At 42.7% G+C, this 19,570-nt stretch overlaps 1 protein-coding gene across 1 annotated transcript in view; it reads right to left on the bottom strand.

Annotated features, from left to right (window-relative positions):
- The window catches only part of POU6F2 (POU class 6 homeobox 2), a 389,523-nt gene that overhangs the window by 114,210 nt on the left and 255,743 nt on the right, over nucleotides 1-19,570 (bottom strand). The window contains exon 5 of the mRNA XM_046020899.1: nucleotides 6,352-6,671. Coding sequence (XP_045876855.1) covers nucleotides 6,352-6,671 — 320 coding nt within the window. The remainder of the gene's footprint in view (nucleotides 1-6,351; nucleotides 6,672-19,570) is intronic.

Here is a 19,570-nt window from a genome sequence, read left to right on the forward strand (position 1 = left end):
AATAACCAAGGTCCCAAAGAGGTTATGTGATTATGCCTACAAGGGTACGCCACCCCAAAAGGTGTCACTTCAGCGTGAGGATTATTTTGAGTTGAAGACAACTGAGAAGTAGATATAGGAAAAGCTCTCTAAAGGGGAACCCTTTCACACTGATGGTGGGAATGCAAGTGTGGAGATTCCTTAAGAAATTAAAAATAGAGCTACCCTATGACCCTGCAATTATACTACTGGGTATTTACCCCAAAGATAAGATGCAGTGAAAAGAAGGGCCCTCTGTACTCCAGTGTTCATAGCAGCAATGGCCACAGTCACCAAACTGTGGAAAGAGCCAATATACCCTTCAACGGACGAATGGATAAGGAAGATGTGGTCCATATATACAATGGAGTATTATGCCTCCATCAGAAAGGATGAATACCCAACTTTTGTATCAACATGGACGGGACTGGAGGAGATTATGCTGAGTGAAATAAGTCAAGCAGAGAGTCAATTATCATATGGTTTCACTTACTTGTGGAGCATAAGGAATAACATGGAGGACATTGGGAGATGGAGAGGAGAAGTGAGTTGGGGGAAATTGGAGGGGGAGACAAACCATGAGAGACTGCGGACTCTGAAAAACAAGCTGAGGGTTTTGAAGGGGCAGGGGGTGGGAGGTTGGATGAGATTGGTGGTGGGTATTAAGGAGGGCAGGGATTACATGGAGCACTGGGTGTGGTGCATAAACAATGAATCTTGGAATACTGAAAAAAATTAAATTAAATTTAAAAAGAAAAAAAAAGAAAAGCTCTCTAGCATTTCCTTATTTGCCAAAAGCAGGACATAAATGTGTTAAAATGTCCTTCCTTCCCCTTTCTACCAAGAAGGACAGCAATTGGCAGCAAGAAACAATTGGAGGCCTTTTTAGTATGAGAGGAATTGATAAGAGATCTTGCCAAAATTAGCCTTTACTTTCTACGAAATTCTCAGTACAGCGGTGCCTGGGTGGCAAAGCCGGTTAAGCAATCCTACTCTTAGTTTCTGTTCAGGTGATGATCTCAGGGTCATGATCTCAGGATCGTAAGATAAAGCCCCATGTCCAGCTTTGGGCTCTGGGCTCCACACTCAGTATAGAGTTTGCTTAAGACTCTCTCCCTCTCCCTCTGCCCTTTCCATCACGTGCATGTGCACGCATTCTCTCTCTTTCTAACATTAAAAAAAAAAAAAATGTCCCCATACCCCAAACTGCCTCCCCTGGAAGCTCCAAGTCCTTCTCCTTTGTCTTGTCACTTCTCTACCAGTCTATTGTTTTGTTAAAATGCTGTGTAAACCCATCCCCTTTGAGTTACTCCTCACTGAGTGCTCCCACCTGTGATGCCCAAGTTGATAAGCTGCTATTTATTTTCCTCCAGTTGGGTCTGTCTTTTGTTAGTCAAATTTATGGGCCCCAGCCTGAGAACTTGAAATGAGGAGAGAAAAAAGATGGTGTTTTCCCCCTGCACCTGTATGGGTCAGTCAACACAGTTTCAGGGGTTTGTAACCTAAAACTGTAGGAACAATGGAAGGCGGAGGTCGAGAAAGTGTTTCATTTTACCTCCTCCCTTTACAGATGAAAAAAGTTAGACCTACAGAGTTTTGACTAATCCCATGCTAAATTAAGACTAACCCCTAGAGAAAAAGGAGGTTGGCCCAGGACACTGAGCCTTTCTTTTCTTTTTTTAAGTTTTATTTTTAATTCCAGTTAATTAACATAGAGCATTCTATAGAGCCTTTCTATAGGAAGAAGCCCTTTGGAGACTATTTTCTTTCTTTCTTTCTTTTTTTTTTTTAAGATTTTATTTATTTATTTGACAGAGACACAGTGAGAGAGGGAACACAAGCAGGGAGAGTGGGAGAGGGAGAAGCAGGCTTCCCACTGGGCCGGGAGCCAGACCTAGGACCCTGGGATCACAACGTGAACTGAAGGCAGACCCTTAACGACTGAGCCACCCAGGTCTCTGTTTTAAAAAGGGATACTGTACCATCGTCTCCATCACTCACACACTTTGGAACTTCCTACTGAAAGTCCGCCGGTGGGAAAAAGTCCCAAATCAGATTAGGAGGCGGGGTCCGCTGCATGGTACAGGTGGAATCTGGACGTATTTTTACTCCCGGATGCCTGAGTGGTAACAAGACCTTTACCTTGGCAAAAGCACACGGTCGAGAACAATTTTACACTATCTCTCGAGCAACTTCACCTCTGAGGAGGTGACCATGCCCCTCATTCCTCATCCAAGCACAGATAACTTTCCCTCCCCTGCTTCCACAGATCTCTCTCTCCCTCTGTTCTTTATTAAAATGTGCAATACAACAAGAAAAGGAAAAGATTATCCTGCCTCCTGCCATGCAAGACGGCATGCGGAAGGCCAAGGTTAAATGCAGCATTTGGTTTCTTAAGCTTCTCTAATGCATAGGTGTGGAAAAGCAATCTGGGACCAGAGCTTACAGCGGTGACTCTCTGAGGATAAAAACTTGACTTTAATTTGGACTCTCTGGCTAAGATAAAATCTGCTTCTGCTATCATTATCCCACTTATGTTTGTCCCCACTCTCTCTCCACTCTGCCACCCAGCTGAGTGGGAAGAAATTAACATGACCTTGAAGAATACCCAGAGACGGCTTAGGACCATCGAGTTTTCAGTGGCCAATACAGAAGCCTACGAACATTTACATAGACTAGGGGGCCTGAAAGGGATCTTAAAAATCATCTAGACCACACATTTAACAGATGAGAAAAATTAAGTCCAAGAGCTCATGTGACTTGTTCCAAGTGGTCAGCTAGTTAGAAGAAGGGTCAGACGAGTATGAAACCTCAAAACCGGGAGCTCCCTTCCCAGGGCACCGTGACTAGGCTCCAACCACGGCCGGCTCACCCCCAGATCGCTGACCAAGGAACATGCACACATCGGGGCGTTTATACACATTTAGAATTTCTCTTGGGCCAATAAAAAATCCCAAGGAATGGGATAAAGACAAGTCATCTCAAAGGTCACAGAAAGGAGGTATTTTGATATTCTTCAGTTTATAGAGGCTTTATCCAGATCAAAATAATGTACTCAAATTAGAATTGAACACTTTTTTCTTACCTAGGAATGAGACCCTCTGTTTTCTGCCCCCAAAGTTGCTTCCGTTTATGTTTCTGATTTGCTCCTACCCAACACATTCTGTTTTTCTAGTTTTAGATTCCAGCACAGCCCATGGCCAGTGGGTTAGAGGAAAAGGATGAAGTGTGGATTGATATTTATCCAGGAACCTATGGATTAAATTCAACCCACCAATGTGTTTTGTAAATCCAAGTCTGTTTTTCTTATTTATACTGGGAAGTGTAAATCCTCTCTTCACCCCTGCTGAGAATGAATTTGTGGGTGGGTAGCCTTTGAGCCTCAATGTAAAGACAGCCCTCCAGGGGCCAGCTGCTCCTATTCATGCTGGACAGCAGGCTCCCTTATAACCCTGAGCGACCAAAATTAGTTCTCTGAAGTGACCATCCTATAGACTCCTATCTGTCTGGAAGCAACAACTGGGTTTTGCAAATGCAGTCAATTTCATGGACTTGAGTAAAAGGGTGAAAACCTTATATGGCAGTCTTAGAGAAAAACCTGACAAGAACAATTCGGAGAATTTCAGTCTAGAGTGATACTGTCTGCCAGCGCCATTCATCTTTTTTCTCATCTCAAGAAATGACCTCACCCAATTAGATCCACACAAGCCACTGCTATTAATTTATTTTTTTTCCTGAAAATACAACAGCCTCTGCACACTGTAGAAGTAATCATTATCCTTCAAAGTTGTTGGTTTTTTAAACCTCCTGCATTAGTGGTTCTCCCTGACAACCTAAGTTGCATTGTTCTTAACTACTCTCTCTCAAGCCGAGTTGGAAAAACATAGGACAAAGCCACATGAAAATAAAGAATCGCAAAATAGAATTTAAACCGTCACATATGAATTCAGTTGATCTTTGTTCCCCTTAATAATCTTCAAACAAAAACACTGTATTCTCGTTCATAAAGATCATTACCTTTGAGAGTTAAAGATTTCTCTTTAAAAAGTTCAAACATTTCATGTTCCACAAACTCAAAAATCCTTCAACCAGTGCAGAAAAAACTTGGTATTTCAAAACCATGGAATTCTCCATTTCCTTCACATATGTCTATCGTGAAGGGAAAAATTCCTATGCCCACTGATATATATTTACTCAAAATTAGTTCTCTATCTACTCGGTAAGTTTTTTTTTTAATTGGTAAAATTTTTAAAAGCTCTACCAAATCACTCCTTCAGTGGTCATCCATTAGATCTACAGAAGTTACAATGTATTCATTAAGTTTATAAGTTAAAACTCCAAGAGCAAAATATGAGAATATTCTCTCAAGGTTGTAATGTAAGGAATGAAATGTGGCTCCAAGCCTTCATTTCTTGCAAAAATAATACAAAACAAAACGTGGGCCCCGGACTTTCATAGGAAACCATTAGGACAACTTTTGGAAATTCTCCTAGTAGAATTTATTTCCATGGGGCGGACTGGTCACCTCATCCACAAGTCCTGTCAACAGCCATTCAGATGGGTTGTCTACACCTGGCTTTCACTGGCCAATAGAGATCTATAAGATGTTGACAGTGTTCCGAGAAGACTGTTATCCGCAGATTTCAGAGTTTCACTCCACCGTAATGAACACCGGATTCTACATGACAACAGAGGACTGACCTAAGCAATCTCACCCTTCAGAGAAGGACACATTTTTTCCTTTGGTAATTTCACCTGTTTGGGTGGCTCAGGTAGAAGAAATGTTTAACCAGACGGTGTATAGGTCCGTCAAATTTAACTGCTCCTGAAAAGCCTTAAACTCATTCTTTGGAATAACAGAGTTGAATTCCGAACACTAAAAACATTGGGACGGCGACAGTTGTGCATCTTGTAAGTTTGATCGTACCTTTTTCCTCTGTGGATGTCAAGTGCACACCGAAGATGTTTATAGCCTGTGTTCATGTCAGTCCCAGGTCAAAGGTATTACACTGTCTCACACTTGTAAGATTTTAAAAAACACATCTTCAAAACCGACTCAAGAGAGCGTTCATGTTGAAAGTAGTCATGACCCAAGTGCCAGGGAAAATGCGATTACTCATCTCACTCAAATGCTTTCATTTCCAAGAAAACTTTGGGCCACCATTGAGAGAGAATTCAAGTTCACAGAAACAAAGTTAAGGGACAACAGACAAAGTCAGTTCTTAAAATACTAAGTCTCTAATCCACTTGCCTTAATGTCCGTGTGTCATTCTAGCGTGACCTCGCATACTTTGCTATTAGGGACCTAAGGATGCAGTGCGACTGTTGCCTTCAGGTAGGGGAGGGCTGCCTGTGTCCCACAATGAGGACTAAGGAGGAGGCTGAGTTGGCATTTGAAATGAGCGCCCAGGCTGCTCACTTGGTACTAAATCATTGGTCATCTCACTGGGGAGCCCATCATTATGTAGGTCAAAACCTGCGCTATTAATTTCTGGATTGGAGGTGTTGACGTCATGGCCATTATGTTTTGAAGCTAATTTATTTTAAAGGCATCTAAGTTAAGAATGGCTTTCTGAACTTTAAAGGTATGTACTTCTGAATGAGGGGAGATTAAAGATCAGCTGTCATAATTAGCCTGAATATCTATTTTTTTGATGCCCACAGCCTCAAGGTAATAAAGTGAATGTGCAGAAGCTTTATTGTTTTATAAAGATGTGGATTTGCTGAGTCTCCGTGCATCATTTCAGAGGACTTGTTAGAGCATGGTTGGAATGGTTGGAATCTGGGACACAGACTAGGGCTGAATTTCTTTACCCTCTTAACCCCAGAGAGTCTTTAGAAAAATAGAAACAAAAGAGCACAAAGTACTTAAGGTAAGACACTGTTGTATTCATAATATAGAGAAATAACCACCATGCCTCATGGACAGGAGATGCAGTTCTCCACGGGGCTACAAAACTGTGCTGGTAATAATTTTAATTGGATGCTCTCTTTGCAGCCTTCAGAAAGTATCATAAAATGGAATTATTACGGGCTACAAGTGCACTTCCAGTGCGGGCCTCTCACAGGAGGAAAGAGAAAACATTTATCCAGCGGAGGGCAACATCCGCGGGCTTCCATTTGTTGCGTTCACGTGCCTCCCCAGCTGCCTGCTCTCACTTCCTCCTCCCTGGGTCTCAGGGATCCACTCGCATTAGGTGCAGTGGCCCCGGATGCCAAGTTTCGCAGGCCCTGGGCTTCGGAAGGGGGTGGGGGGAGGCGTGTGGGTCCTGGGGGCTGGGGGGGCGCCGCCCGAGGGCAGGGCCCGGGCTCGGGGCGGGGCGGGGAGCCTACCTGCAGAGGGTTGGGTGGCGTGAGCGGCGACGGAAGGCCATGTCCCGGAGACTGGCTGGGTTTCTGAGGGGGGCTTGCACTCTGCTGAGTTGGAGACGGTTGGTTCTGGTGCTGGTTCTGGTTCTGGGGGTGGGGGTGGGGCTGCTGGGGCTGAGCGGGCGGAGCCGGCGGCTGCTGGGACGCGGGAGGCGGCTGCTGGGGCGGGGCGGGCTGGGGCTGCGGCTGCGGGGGCTGCGGGGGCGCGTGCGGCCCGGGCGGCGGGTGCTGGAGCGGCTGGAGCGGCTGGAGCGGCTGGAGCTGGGAGTTCAGGGATGAGGTGGCTGCAGGGAGAGAAAGGGAACGTGCAGTTGAGACACACGCGACCACCGCTGGCTGGGTCTCCGACAGCCTGCCCGGCGCGAGCCGCGAGGGAAGGACTTTGCTCTCCCGCCCTCGTCTCTTCGGGGCCGGCCAGGGTCGTGGGGGCACTGGGAGACAAGTGCCCTTTGAGGGGACCATGCTGTCCCCCATCAGGCATGGCTTCCAAGGGTACCGAGCAGAGCCAGGCAGGGCTGCGCCAGAAGTGGGAGGAACATCCACTCCTTTCTCTCTCCGCCTTCCCACACCGGCCTGGGAAAGCCACGGAGGCTTTCAAGAGTGGCTTTGCAGTGTGAAAGCTCAGTCCCTTTAGTTATTGTGGCAAATGCCCGGCCGGAGTTCAGAACCGAGGCTGAACTGTAACCTGCTTTGGATCACAGGTCCCGTCAACGGCGTTTCTCCCCCCCCCCCCCCCCCCCCCGCTGCTCCAGGCCCCCCCAGTTTGCACACACATGTTACTTTCAAGTTTCTACACTTTTGGTGGCTTTTTTTTTTTCTTAAACATGGCCCATGCTTCTTAGTTTTGCAGATACAAAAGCCCGAGTCTGAATATTTTGTCTGCTGATCAAAGGGACAGGACCCCGTGTTCACCAATCACCTCCACACGGAAGGGTCAAAGTAGACATGACCTGTCAGCACCTCAGAAACAGGCCAGGAACTGAGAGAACAAAATCTTTTTAAGATTTCCTTGTTATTTGAAAAGTAAGATGAGCTTCTTCACACTGAACACACTAAATGTTTTCTCCTATGCCCATCTAGCACTGGACAGTTTCTGCAGCAGGAAGACTGTGAGTTTGGCCACTGAATGATCTAGAGAAAATTACTGCTGCAAGTTCACTTCCTCCTTTACCCGAATCTCAGGCCAAAAGCTTTCCCACATGCCTACAAACACATACAAGGATCAATGTTGAACCCATGGGTCTTAGCTGAAGTGTTTTCCTGCTTTTCCTTTACTTAGAATTAATTAGTACACAATTTGAACACAAATAACTCCTGTTTGTAACATTAAACTAGTTCTTATTGTTTTTAAAAAATGCTCCTTTAGGGATGATTGAGTGGTTCAGTCAGTTAAACATCTGCCTTGGGCTCTGGTCATGATACCAGTGTCCTGGGATAGAGTTCACATCAGGCTTCTTGCTCCGTGGGGAGCCTGCTTCTCAGTCTGCCTTCTGTTGCTTGTGTGCATGCTCTCTCTCTCAAATAAATAAATAAAATCTTTTTAAAAATGCTCCTTCAGAAAAAATCCAGTGGTTCTATAAAGTGGAATATTGCATTACCTGCCCTCGCACAACAAATAGGTTCTTGAGAAGTGTATACACATTGAATTCTATGTTGAGGACACCTAGAGGATTTGGTAAGGAAATCAAGCAGTGACTGTAAATTTAAGAATCATTTTGTTAAATTTATTGAACATCAGCTAGGCACTAGTACTGTGCCAGGCAGTATGTAGGATTTAATCCTGCCTTCAAGGAGTTCATAGTCTATTTGTGGAGATAAGATGAACTCATAAAAAACAATCAGGTCTGGAGTAACTGTTATAGAGCCCTACTGATGGTAGACCAGAAGGACCCAGGGAATCAGGCCAGGGGTTTTCTGTAGGTTAGAGAGGCCAAGGCAGTGTCCGTGGAGGTTGTGGAATGAGAGCAGAGAGGGTTCAAGAGAGGGAGGGTTATCCTCGAAAGGAAGGAAGAGAGGATATTACAGTCTGGAATGTGAGAAATATCCAGATGACATAGCATGGCTTAAGTGATATTTCTGAAGGACAATGTGGAGAATGGAGTGCCTGCAACAGAGGCTCTGGGAAGTTTGAATGACTTTAAACCTTAGAGAAAGTGGAGAGCTTATCTTTTGAAAGTGGTGCAAAGATCGCTCCCAGTTCGCCCCCGATGTTAAGTCAGATTTTAAACATATAATCTGGTTTATTAGTACTTCTTTTTAAATTGGGTTTGTTCAAAGCCAGGCACACCTGTATCAGTGAAATGGTAGCTTGACAGTTCCCAGGGGGCACCAAATACCTATCTGTGCTCTCGGGTCCCTTGTAGAGCTTCCCTGTTGGACAGGTTGGGACGGCCAGTGCCCACTGGGTTGGTGAATGACTCTAGGTCTATTCAGCACTTGGTGCAGTGCATGTCCTGCCTTGCATGGAAGTCTGGGGTGCTCTGGGACTCCAGAGGTAGAGGTAGTGTGTATGAGACAAGGCCGCGAAATACCCAGTCAATGGGAACTCTCTGAAGCTTCTGCTCCGTTTTGCAGCAAACCTAAAAATGCTCTGAGAAATTAAGTCTCTCTGGAAAAAGTACCCAGTCTTCCCATGTATTGGAAGCTTAAGAGAATGGCCTGATTTTGTCACCCACACATTCTTATTATACAAAATCACATTTTATTGAAGATTTGGGAGGCCCGCTCAATTCTGACCTCCCAGGATCTCCCGCAATCTGTAGGGTCCCAGGAGAATGGGGTTTGAGCTTTCCTTTTGGTGAGTTTACAGATTTTGGGAATCTGATTGCATCTGGCCTCCTGCCCGATTCAAATCAAGCCTGTCCTGCTTCCTTTCAGGTGAGGGGCACATTTGTGTCAGTGCTTATTTTCATGGTTGCCTTAAATACCATACTGCTTCATTGTGGTTAGAAAAGCATTTATCTAAATCAGCATAGAAGCAGGATAGACTGGGGAATATTGGCAGACAGATATTGGCAGATGGGTAGGTGCAGCAGACCCTAACCTACTAATGAGACATGGTTCCAAATGTGTCTTCGTTCCTTTATGTTGGTGTATTCATGTTGCTTGGTTGTTTCTTTCCCATAATCTACAGCTTGCCTGGAAAGGCATTAAAATAACCTAAACAAAACTTTGAGTTACTTAAACTAATTTGGCATCTGCAAGCAAAAAATGGTGGGCTATAAAATATGTCCAGGTATGTACTGGGTGCAAAGAAAGGCACAAGGGAGTGATACAAGAATGTAACTCTGGTCTGAAGAACTAAAGTCACATACATAACAATATGTAAACAAAAGCTTAAAAAAGTGGCAAAGCAGGGAACATCTAAAAGGCTCATTTTGTAAAGCATACTGAGATATGGACACAAGGTAGGAGGGTTCAAAGACATTTAACTACAGAGAATGTGGATAAAATGAAGATTTTTAGGGATGAAACTCTGACCTTATGCATGAAAGATTAAAGATTTTTATGATAGATGGTAAATATAAAATGTAACTACAATACCAATAACTATGAAAGAAAAAGAGATGCATAGAAATTTACATTAGGGCATTTAACTTCTTTTTTTTTTAAGATTTTATTTATTTATTTGACAGAGAAAAAGATCACAAGTAGGCAGAGAGGCAGGCAGAGAGAGAGGAGGAAGCAGGCTCCCTGCAGAGCAGAGAGCCCGATGCGGGGCTCGATCCCAGGACCCTGAGATCATGACCTGAGCCGAAGGCAGCGGCTTAATCCACTGAGCCACCCAGGCGCCCCTAACTTCTTTTTTTTAACTTACAATTTTAAAAAAGAAACATAAAACAAAATTCCAGCAAACTCTGAATTTCCTAGAGAGAACACTAGGGCAAAATCTGTGACTCGAAACCTCCCAAATAATTTAATATGACAAAGGAGTAGCCAAGAATCCTCCGTTTCTCCATTTGCTCAGTTTCTATTTATCAACTGTATATTAGAAACAATTTCTTCTTTTGAATCTTTGTGAAGGGTTTCCTTAGGAAGTCTCACACATAATAGAGCCATACCACCAAAGGAATCAGATTTACATTGGCTGGGATTTACGTGGACTACTTCCAAGGCTGGGGAAGAGAAAAGGGGAAGCATCATGCATATCTGCATTTGAAGGGCAAGTCCATGGAAAATTCTGGAGAAATACAGGTGTGTTTTATGCCTTCAAGGTATTTGGAACATCTTAGGATAACAGAAAGCAAAATGGCACTCAAATACTACAGAAGTGTTCACTTTTATTAACACCAAGTATAACATTGCACTCATATAATCACTCCACCTGGGATCTCAACTTCAGCATTTCCTTGCCCTTTCCAAGGCTCAAGCAAATGTGGGCTTTGTTGGCAAACTGGTGATTTGGGTTTGACGGTGGGCAGGAAAGGAGTACAAGCTACTACTTAATTGTTGATGCCTACACACCTCTGGGCATGTCTGGGAATTAGAGGAGCCTCATAGAAATGCATTACAGAGGGTAGAGCACACATGCCAAGGAGAAGGAACCGGGAGAGGGCTTCTCATTGAAAGTGCCCAGAATCCTGAAAAGAGCAGCATGGTAAAGACTATTCAAATTCATCCTTAGCCCTGCCCCCTGGTGCAAGCCTGCTCCTAGGGAAACAGAGGGCACCAAGTAAAAACAGAAAGGGCAATGTGTGATGCAAAGTTTAAGAAGCCAGATGCCAAAGGCCATATACTGTATAATTCCATTTATATGAAATGTGCAGAATAGGTGAATCCGTAGACACAGAAAGCACATTATTGGTCACCAGGACCTGGGGGTGGGGAATGGAGAGTCACTGCTGACAGGTATGGAGTTTATGGAAAGGGTGATGAAAAGTTCTAGAAGTAGGCAATGGTGGTGGTTGGGCATCGCAAATGTAGTTAATGCCATGGAATGTACACCTTAAAATGGTTTAAATGACAATTTTTATGCCATGCATATTTTACTTCAATAATAAAAAAAAGCTGTTTCTCTATATCCACACACTGGGGAACAAGCTATACTGTCTTGGGATGGCAAAGGGAAGAGGACAATCCTTCTCCACTCTGCAAATCTTTGCAGTTCCGAGGGCTCAGGGAGGTACCAGCAAAAGTTGTGCCTGGTGGAGCAGAGGGAGAGAAACAGGTGGGGCCTTGGATGCCTGGTGGCAGAGGGAGGAAAATGTGGTGTGCCCTGAACTTTGATTTAATATGAATGATTAGTTTTCCAAGATAACCACATGGATAGACAATATCATTGCCATGTTCTTCGCATTGAACTTTGCTCCGAAGTTCACCTAGCTTGATCTTCCCAAGTTTATGTGGCTAGTGAGTATTACAAATGACTCAATCTTAGGTGCCCCTTCCAAGCCCTGAATATAGCAGAATCGGTTGTATGGATGGGCCAGGCTGTTTCCTCCTGACTCCTCACTCATACAGGGATGCTCTCCCAGGCTTTGCTCTTGAGAAGGCACCCGGCTACAGAGGCTAATTTGGAAGTGTCTGCTCAGTGATGAATCGCTCAGCTCCTGGGAAAGCGTGTACAGTTGCACCTCTGTCCAGCAGGCAAAACATCTTGGAAAGCCTGCTGATATGAAATTCGAATGTGTGTTTGAGGATAAAGATGCCAGGTTGAGTGTGAGGCACGAGTTGTTATAAGGAACAGAGACATGGGGTTGCAGGGAGGGAGGTGAGAGGTTTGAGCAGAATGGAGGTGAGGAAGGGCCATAATACAATTGACTTGTGTTACAAGTTTGCCTTCATGGTAAGAGAATGTTTCATCTACACTTAGACATTGGGCAGCTGCCTCACTGGGCTCATTTTGACATTTTAAGGAAAGTAACCAAGTACGGTATCAGCTTATGTTGCCCATAGAACTCTGTGACATTGTCGTCTCTGGAGTATTGTTGCTGGCAGTGAAAAGTTCTCTAGATACATTTATCCTTCATCGGAAACAATGACTAGACTCCTAGATCCATTCTGTCTTACAAATCAATGGGCTCTTGGGTCTCCAAATAGAAAACTCACACTTCCTGATGTAGCCTTTGCTTCCCTAATGCTGTATTCATTGTTCATGTTTGCTGCTCACTAAAATCCCTAGGAGAAGCAAAAAGAACAGAATCTAGGACAACCCAACCAGAAGAACTTGAATTGGTAAAATTGGATATCTGCCCCCCCCCCCCCACCAGCTCCCCAGAAAATAACATCCAAGATGGCAGAAACAAGAGCATAGGTCAGGAACCCTTCATTTCCCTGATTAAGGGCATTTTCAGCTTACACCAGTAGACAGAAGCTTCGCTAAGTGGGTGGGGAAAACAGTGTGCCCAGAAGGGAGGACTTCGAAAAAGTGCAGAAGGTGAATTTTGGGGGAAATCTGTTTTTTAACAATAGTGTTAAAAACAAGCAAAATCAGTTCTGCTTCAGAGTATGACATACTCATCTCACATGTGGTCATTGTTATCATCTCCAGAGATATCTTTAATCTGTTGTTTGTTTCTTTTGCACTTAAGGCAGAGATCTCAGTATCTTTTGGATAACAAGAGAAAAATACTCTTCCAATTAAAAATCCCTACAAATTACCAGCTAGTGCTGAACCACGCAAGCTTCTTTCTTTTGTGGGTTGTTTTTTGGCCAGCTCTAGGCAGCCTATCTCAAATTGTGGACAGAATCACTTGGGGAGCTTGTTAGAAAAACCAATTCCAGAGAGTAGCCAAAATCTGCATTCTAAAGCACCACCCAGGGGGTCCAGAGCCCTTGTCATCGGGGGTCCCAGCAGCCCAGACCAAAGGGAGTGGCTCTTCCCCTGGCCTGCAACTGGAGCAGCTTGCTTTGCCATCTCTCCATAACTTTGAGAATGTTCTTCTGAAAAATGAATCTGTTCTTCCACTAGCAAAAAAATATTGAAATAAAATCACTGTTTGGGAAAAAAGGGAAAACAGACACGAGGGAACCTTTCAGTATCTTTAGCATATTCTTTTAGATATGAGGGTGACTTGCCACCTATTACTGCCTTTGTGGGCATATTTGGGGCTACTCTTGTTGGAGTATTTTTACAAGTATTTGAGTATGAGACATAATGTTAGCTTCCAGATGCCGCATTAAACAAGGAAGATTAAAAGCAAAGGAGCACCCGAAGCAAAGCAAAAGGAGGAAGTTGCAGCATGGGCCATCCCAAAGGCAGCTGCACCTTCCCAGAATGCATCAGGGAGGCCGGGGACTCATAGGAGGCTGGGCCTGCTGGACCAGCAGGATTTGCCAGGGGACCCTTCAGTGACAGCTGATCTCCTACCATCACCACAGGTAGGACAACCTAAACTCTCAGGAAAAATCATGGGAAGGCTCTCCTCTAAAGAAATTGAAAAGCATGTCTGGGGAAGGATTAGGATCTCCAATGTGGATGTGGGCACATCGAAGTAAAGTCCTCTTCTTATGCACCCTAAGAAAGCCAGTCAGTTCCCAATCTCGCCCCAATACACTGAGCTATCAACACTCTTCCAAGCCCTTAGGAAGCCACTCCAGCTTCCAACTGTGTTCCAACCAAGATGGAAGAAGAGAGGACCAATTGGATACTTCCCAATTAAATTGAAGAATATCAAAGATAAAGGTTTTTTAAAAGCTTAGAAAAATTTCAGAGAGACAAGTAAGAGACAATCTACAAAGCAACATAAGTCAAACTAGCATTAGACCTCCCCTTAGCAAAACCATATGGCTAAGATCAGAGGAGCACTGCCTTCAAAGTTCTGAAAGAAGATGATTGCCAGCCAAGAGTTCCATTGCTGGCTCTACTTTCTGTCAAAAGCAAGAGCAGAATAAGGCCCATTCTGGAAATTGTCAAAGCTTATACATCCTATCTTTACACATTTTTTCTTAGGAAATTGAAAGGTACTTCAACAAAATGAGGTGGTGAGCCGAGAAAGAAGAATATTTAGGACCCAGGGAGCAGTGTGTGACACACAGGCCAGAAATACCAGAAGCCCCACCACAACCGTGTCTGGAAGTTCTAGAAAGCAATGAGTCTAGATTGCAGCATGAAGTCAAGGTTTAGGTGAACTCTCTCCAGAAAAAAAGGAAGATTCCATAGAAGTGGTAGAATGTATAAGATCATGGAAGAATTTGAAAATATGGAAAAAAAGAAAAACTAGAAGCTTTAGCAAAAACAAAAGCTCTCTGGGAAAGCCATGATCAAGAAATGAAAGGGTTGTTCCAAATCAGAACAAGAAGTCCCTGAGCTCCAAGGAGAAAGGTGGAACCGGTTCAATGCTGTAGAAAAAGAAGAAGCTGGAAGATGGTAGCCACTTCCTAAAAAAAGTATACATTTCTTCTCACAATAAAAAAAGATGGGTAATAAGATACTTCAGGCAAGACAAACAAACAATATAAGAACAAGGTATGGTTTTATAAGAAACAATAAAAGAAACAGACAACATGACCCAGTTGTGCAGTGAGATGTGTGATTTTGAGGACTTGGTGAAGGACAAAAGGAGAGTTTATCTGAATGTTTTCTTTGAGTGGCACTAAAATCCAGACTAGAAGGGCATGTGATCACAACACATTTCTTGGCTTTGTAGGAAATAATAGGGTAGCCATATTAAGGTTAAAAGTATTTACTGGCTTTCAAGTTTTGAAACAGCCTATAAATAAGGTATGCAAGGTTTAACGAGAACATAAATGCTACTAAAATCCTTGACAATGAGAAGTGAAAGTTTCCTGGGAGGGAGGAGGGGAAGTGAGAACCAGAGCATTAAGTGGGGAATCAAGAGACCCCCTCCGCAGGGGACCGAACAAATGGGGATTTAAAGGTGATATTTAAGGTCACAAAGGTAACTAAGATCAGGGCTATACTTCCATCAGTGGGAGGGAGGAAAAGGAAGTAGACTTGTAAAGGAACGAAACCCTCATACACCATAGCAGGAAATGAGCAGATGAGACATCCAGCTAATAAATGAAGAGGCAGATAGAGATGGAAAGTATTCAGAAACACAGAGATAAGCCCATAAGACCTGAATGAAACTGGGAATGGTTCAATGTGCTCACCTTGGAGGAGTAATCCTGAGGGTAGGGGGGAGTACAGCTGCATTTCTTCACAAACCCTCTCACTGTCATGATTTTTAACTACATGCCTGCATTACATCAACAAAGGTTTTTAGAAAATCAGTCAACACTTGGGCTGCATCTTGTAAGACAATAGCTAATTTTGGGGGGCCAGGCACGGTTCTAGACCCTCATAGTTCTTTTCCATCCTCCCAACAACCTTATAAAGTTGGTCTCCTAGATCCAGTTTTTCCCAGTGCAAACCCTGAGCCAAGGCTTCAAGTGCCAGTGATTTATTAAGAAGGACTTCCAGAAGAAACTAGGATGGGAGTAAAGAAAAACAGGATAGAGAAGGGCAAGAAGCAAAGGGTGGTGAAATTTTAGGTGAACTCCCCACCCCTCCCCTATCTCATCCTCTCCCCAGGGGCTCTGAAGCATGAACTGCACTCAGAGCCTGTCCTGTCTTGAAGCTCATCTTCTCCTCTTCCTGCCCCAGGAAGTCATTGGCTCCAGGTGGTCTGTGGCATAAACTCCCGGAGCTTCTTATTCTCGAATGGGGGGAAGTGATTCCAGTGCTCCAGAATCAAAGAACTTCCTAAGAACCACCATACAGTATCTGATAATTACCACCAGAGGTCATGATACTGTGTAGCAGGCCCAGAAAGGTACTCAGAAATGCCCTCAGAGTGACAGGATATGAATTTGCATGGAACTCATCTGTAATGGTTTGGTCACAACACAATCATATCAGGTCCCCTTGACTATTTCTCTATGTAGACAAGGATATATCTATTTATATCTATAAATACACCATCACATACATATATATTTGTATAATATCCCCCTGTATCTGCATTTATGCCACCATATCTATATATAATCCCATACCTACAGACATAATGTATGTCATCTGTATACTATCTATATTTATATCTATATCTACACCAAGCCAAGTTAAAGAGACAGATGGTCTCCAGCCTCTAATACTTTGGTCAATTAATTACTGAACAAAATGCTGGTAATAGAGGATTGAACAAAACAGAAATGGGTGTTAACCCCACAGAAATTGCTTAGAGATCATTTCCACTGAAGGCCTTGAACTGATGAAAGTTTTAACATAGCAGTAGGAAGTAACTAACCATCAGACAGAGGCTAGTTGTTACCAGAAGCACAGAAAGAGATGCGTTACAGAAACCAGTTCTGGGTTTGGGATGGTGTTCTGAGGCCATGACCTACCTGGCCCAGGGGGCAGATATACCTCCTTGTGCAAATATTCATGGCCATATTATCTTTGAATAATCGACATGCTTAATTTCATATTCATGGTCATCTGCAAATCTTCTGCCAAGATTAGAATTTTCATGGTTTTGTCCTTCTATAAGCAGAGAAATTGTTTGCCAAAGGACAATCATATTGGGTCCACTTAAAAATTATATTTCTTGGGGCCCCTGGGTGGCTCAGTGGGTTAAGCCTCTGCCTTCGGCTCAGGTCATGATCTCAGGGTCCTGGGATCGAGCCCCACATCGGGCTCTCTGCTCAGCGGGGAGCCCGCTTCCCCTTCTCTCTCTGCCTGCCTCTCTGCCTACTTGTGATCTCTATCTGTCAAAAAAATAGATAAAAATCTTAAAAAAATTATATTTCTTTTTGTAAATTAAAAAAGACATTCTCGTTTTATAAACCTGTTTTTTTGGGTGAGAGTGAGTATAGTGATATTTGGATCCATTCCATAACACTAATTAAATAGAGCTCCTTGAGCTCCCTGGGCTGGATGGAACCGATTTCGCCTTGTGCTCCATCAATGACACCAACTGTGACTTAAACCTTCTTTTGAAAAGTCCACAATAGACATTCTTTCCTCATGTGAGACACATTCGCAAACATCATTCCACAGGATCTCAGGAAAAAACAGCATTCTGTGGTCAAATAATTTGAGAGATACTGTATGTTGTATTCTATATTTGGAAACCCACAGTGAGCATTAGAATATCAATAACTTAGAATTTTGGCATTAAAGAAACCTGATTAGCGTTTTTCATCCAACACTCACCAAACTCACTTGACCTTGGAACACCATCATCTTGCTTTTTCTGACTCAAACTTATGCATGCATATATGTTGAACCAGTACTATGAATGGTCCATTTAGGAGTAATCTAAAGATGTTTCTGTCTGTTGTAGTCCAACATGACCGTTTGATAGATAAAGAAATTATATACCTATATATAAACAAAAAATGTACATTATACAATGTATATATATAATGTATATATGTACAATATAGACACATAATGTGCAAATATAATATATACACATATATACAGTATATATAATGTACATACACATAGTATGCATATATGCAATACATATACATACGTATATATTTTAATATATTTTATATATACAATGTACATATACATACAATGCACTTATATACAATGTATAAGCACATACATAATTGCATATATAACTATATATATAATTTACATATATATATCAGCGCCTCTGGAGGAAATAATAAACTATTTTCAATATAAAATAAGTTTAATAAAATAATTTTCTTTTTGGGATATAATTGACATGTAATGTATTAGTTTTAGGCGTATGACATTATGATTGGTATATTTATATATTGCAAAATAATTACCAGAAAAACTTTAGTTAACAACCCTCATCACACAGAGTTACAATTGTTTTATCCTTGCGAGATGAGAACTTGTAAGGTCTTCTCTCTTAGCAATTTTCAAATATATGATCTAGTATTATCAACTATATTCACTATGCTGTATATTACATCCCCAGAACTTACGTATCTTCTAACTGGAAGTTGGTACTTTTTGAGCACCTTGACCCATTTCATCCACTCCAAATCCCACTCCTCTGGCAACCATCTATCTCGTCTCTGAATCTATGAGTTTTTTTTTTTTAAAGATTCCACATATAAGTGAAATCATACAGTATCCGTCTTTCTGTCTGGCTTAAGATATGTGGATATCCTGAGGATAACGCCCTCAGGATCTATCCAGGTTGTTGTAAACAGCAGGATTTCCTTTTTTCTCATGGCTGAAGAATCTTCCATGGTATACATAAGTACCACATTTTCTTTATCCTTTATCTGTCAGTGGACACTCTAATAAGGGTGCCTGGATTAATCTGTAATCAGATTTATCCAGTGTGGTGAAACCTAGTTAGCTCATGCTGAAGAGAAGCTGTAAGTGAGTGTGGTAAACATCTTTGATTGATTAAAAATGTAAATAAGTGTTAAGAGGGGTTTATGCATATGGATTTTTTAACCAATAGTTTTCTTGAAGGCAAAGAAAGCCTTTCAGGTAGTTAGACAAAAATATAAAGTAGAAAAGAGAAAGACATACAGAAAAAGTTCTTGAAAGGTGCAGAGGGAAACCAGAGCTGGAAATTTCTATGACTAGCTAGGACAACCCGGGAACTAGTCAGACTCTCCCCAGCACTGGAAAAGCATCACTGTGAGCTGTTGAGGAACGTGTGGTGGATATCGTGCTCTTCAAATAAGCATACAACATGAGTAAAGGACGAAATGCGGTTCTATCAATATAAACTTTTTTTTTAAAAATAAGATCTTCCTTCCAAAAAAGATTTAAATAACCCCCTCCTGCTTTTTCCCATCAGATTTTTAAGTCTTCTTCAGGTGTTAATAGCATATCAAATGAGAACGCCTAGGATTTAAATGTGCATTTTGACTAAATTCCCGTGGATAGATTCTACATGTTCCTTGATTTTGCTTGATTGATTTTTCCATAACCTGCAGGGAGTCATAGACTATCTATGGCAACATTCATTCTTTTTTTTTTTTTTTTAAAGATTTTATTTATTTATTTGACAGAGAGAGATCACAAGTAGGGAGAGAGGCAGGCAGAGAGAGAGAGAGAGAGGAGGAAGCAGGCTCCCTGCCAAGCAGAGAGCCCGATGCGGGGCTCGATCCCAGGACCCTGGGATCATGACCTGAGCGAAAGGCAGAGGCTTTAACCCACTGAGCCACCCAGGCGCCCCAACATTCATTCTTGATTTGAATTCTATTTGTTCAACAGATGAGACCAAATTTATTCATCAGCAAATCCTAACCCTTCCATAATAACTGGTTTCCTTCTCTTCTGGAGGTC

The sequence above is a fragment of the Meles meles genome, chromosome 10 (genome assembly GCF_922984935.1).
Source record: "Meles meles chromosome 10, mMelMel3.1 paternal haplotype, whole genome shotgun sequence".
Taxonomy (NCBI): domain Eukaryota; kingdom Metazoa; phylum Chordata; class Mammalia; order Carnivora; family Mustelidae; genus Meles; species Meles meles.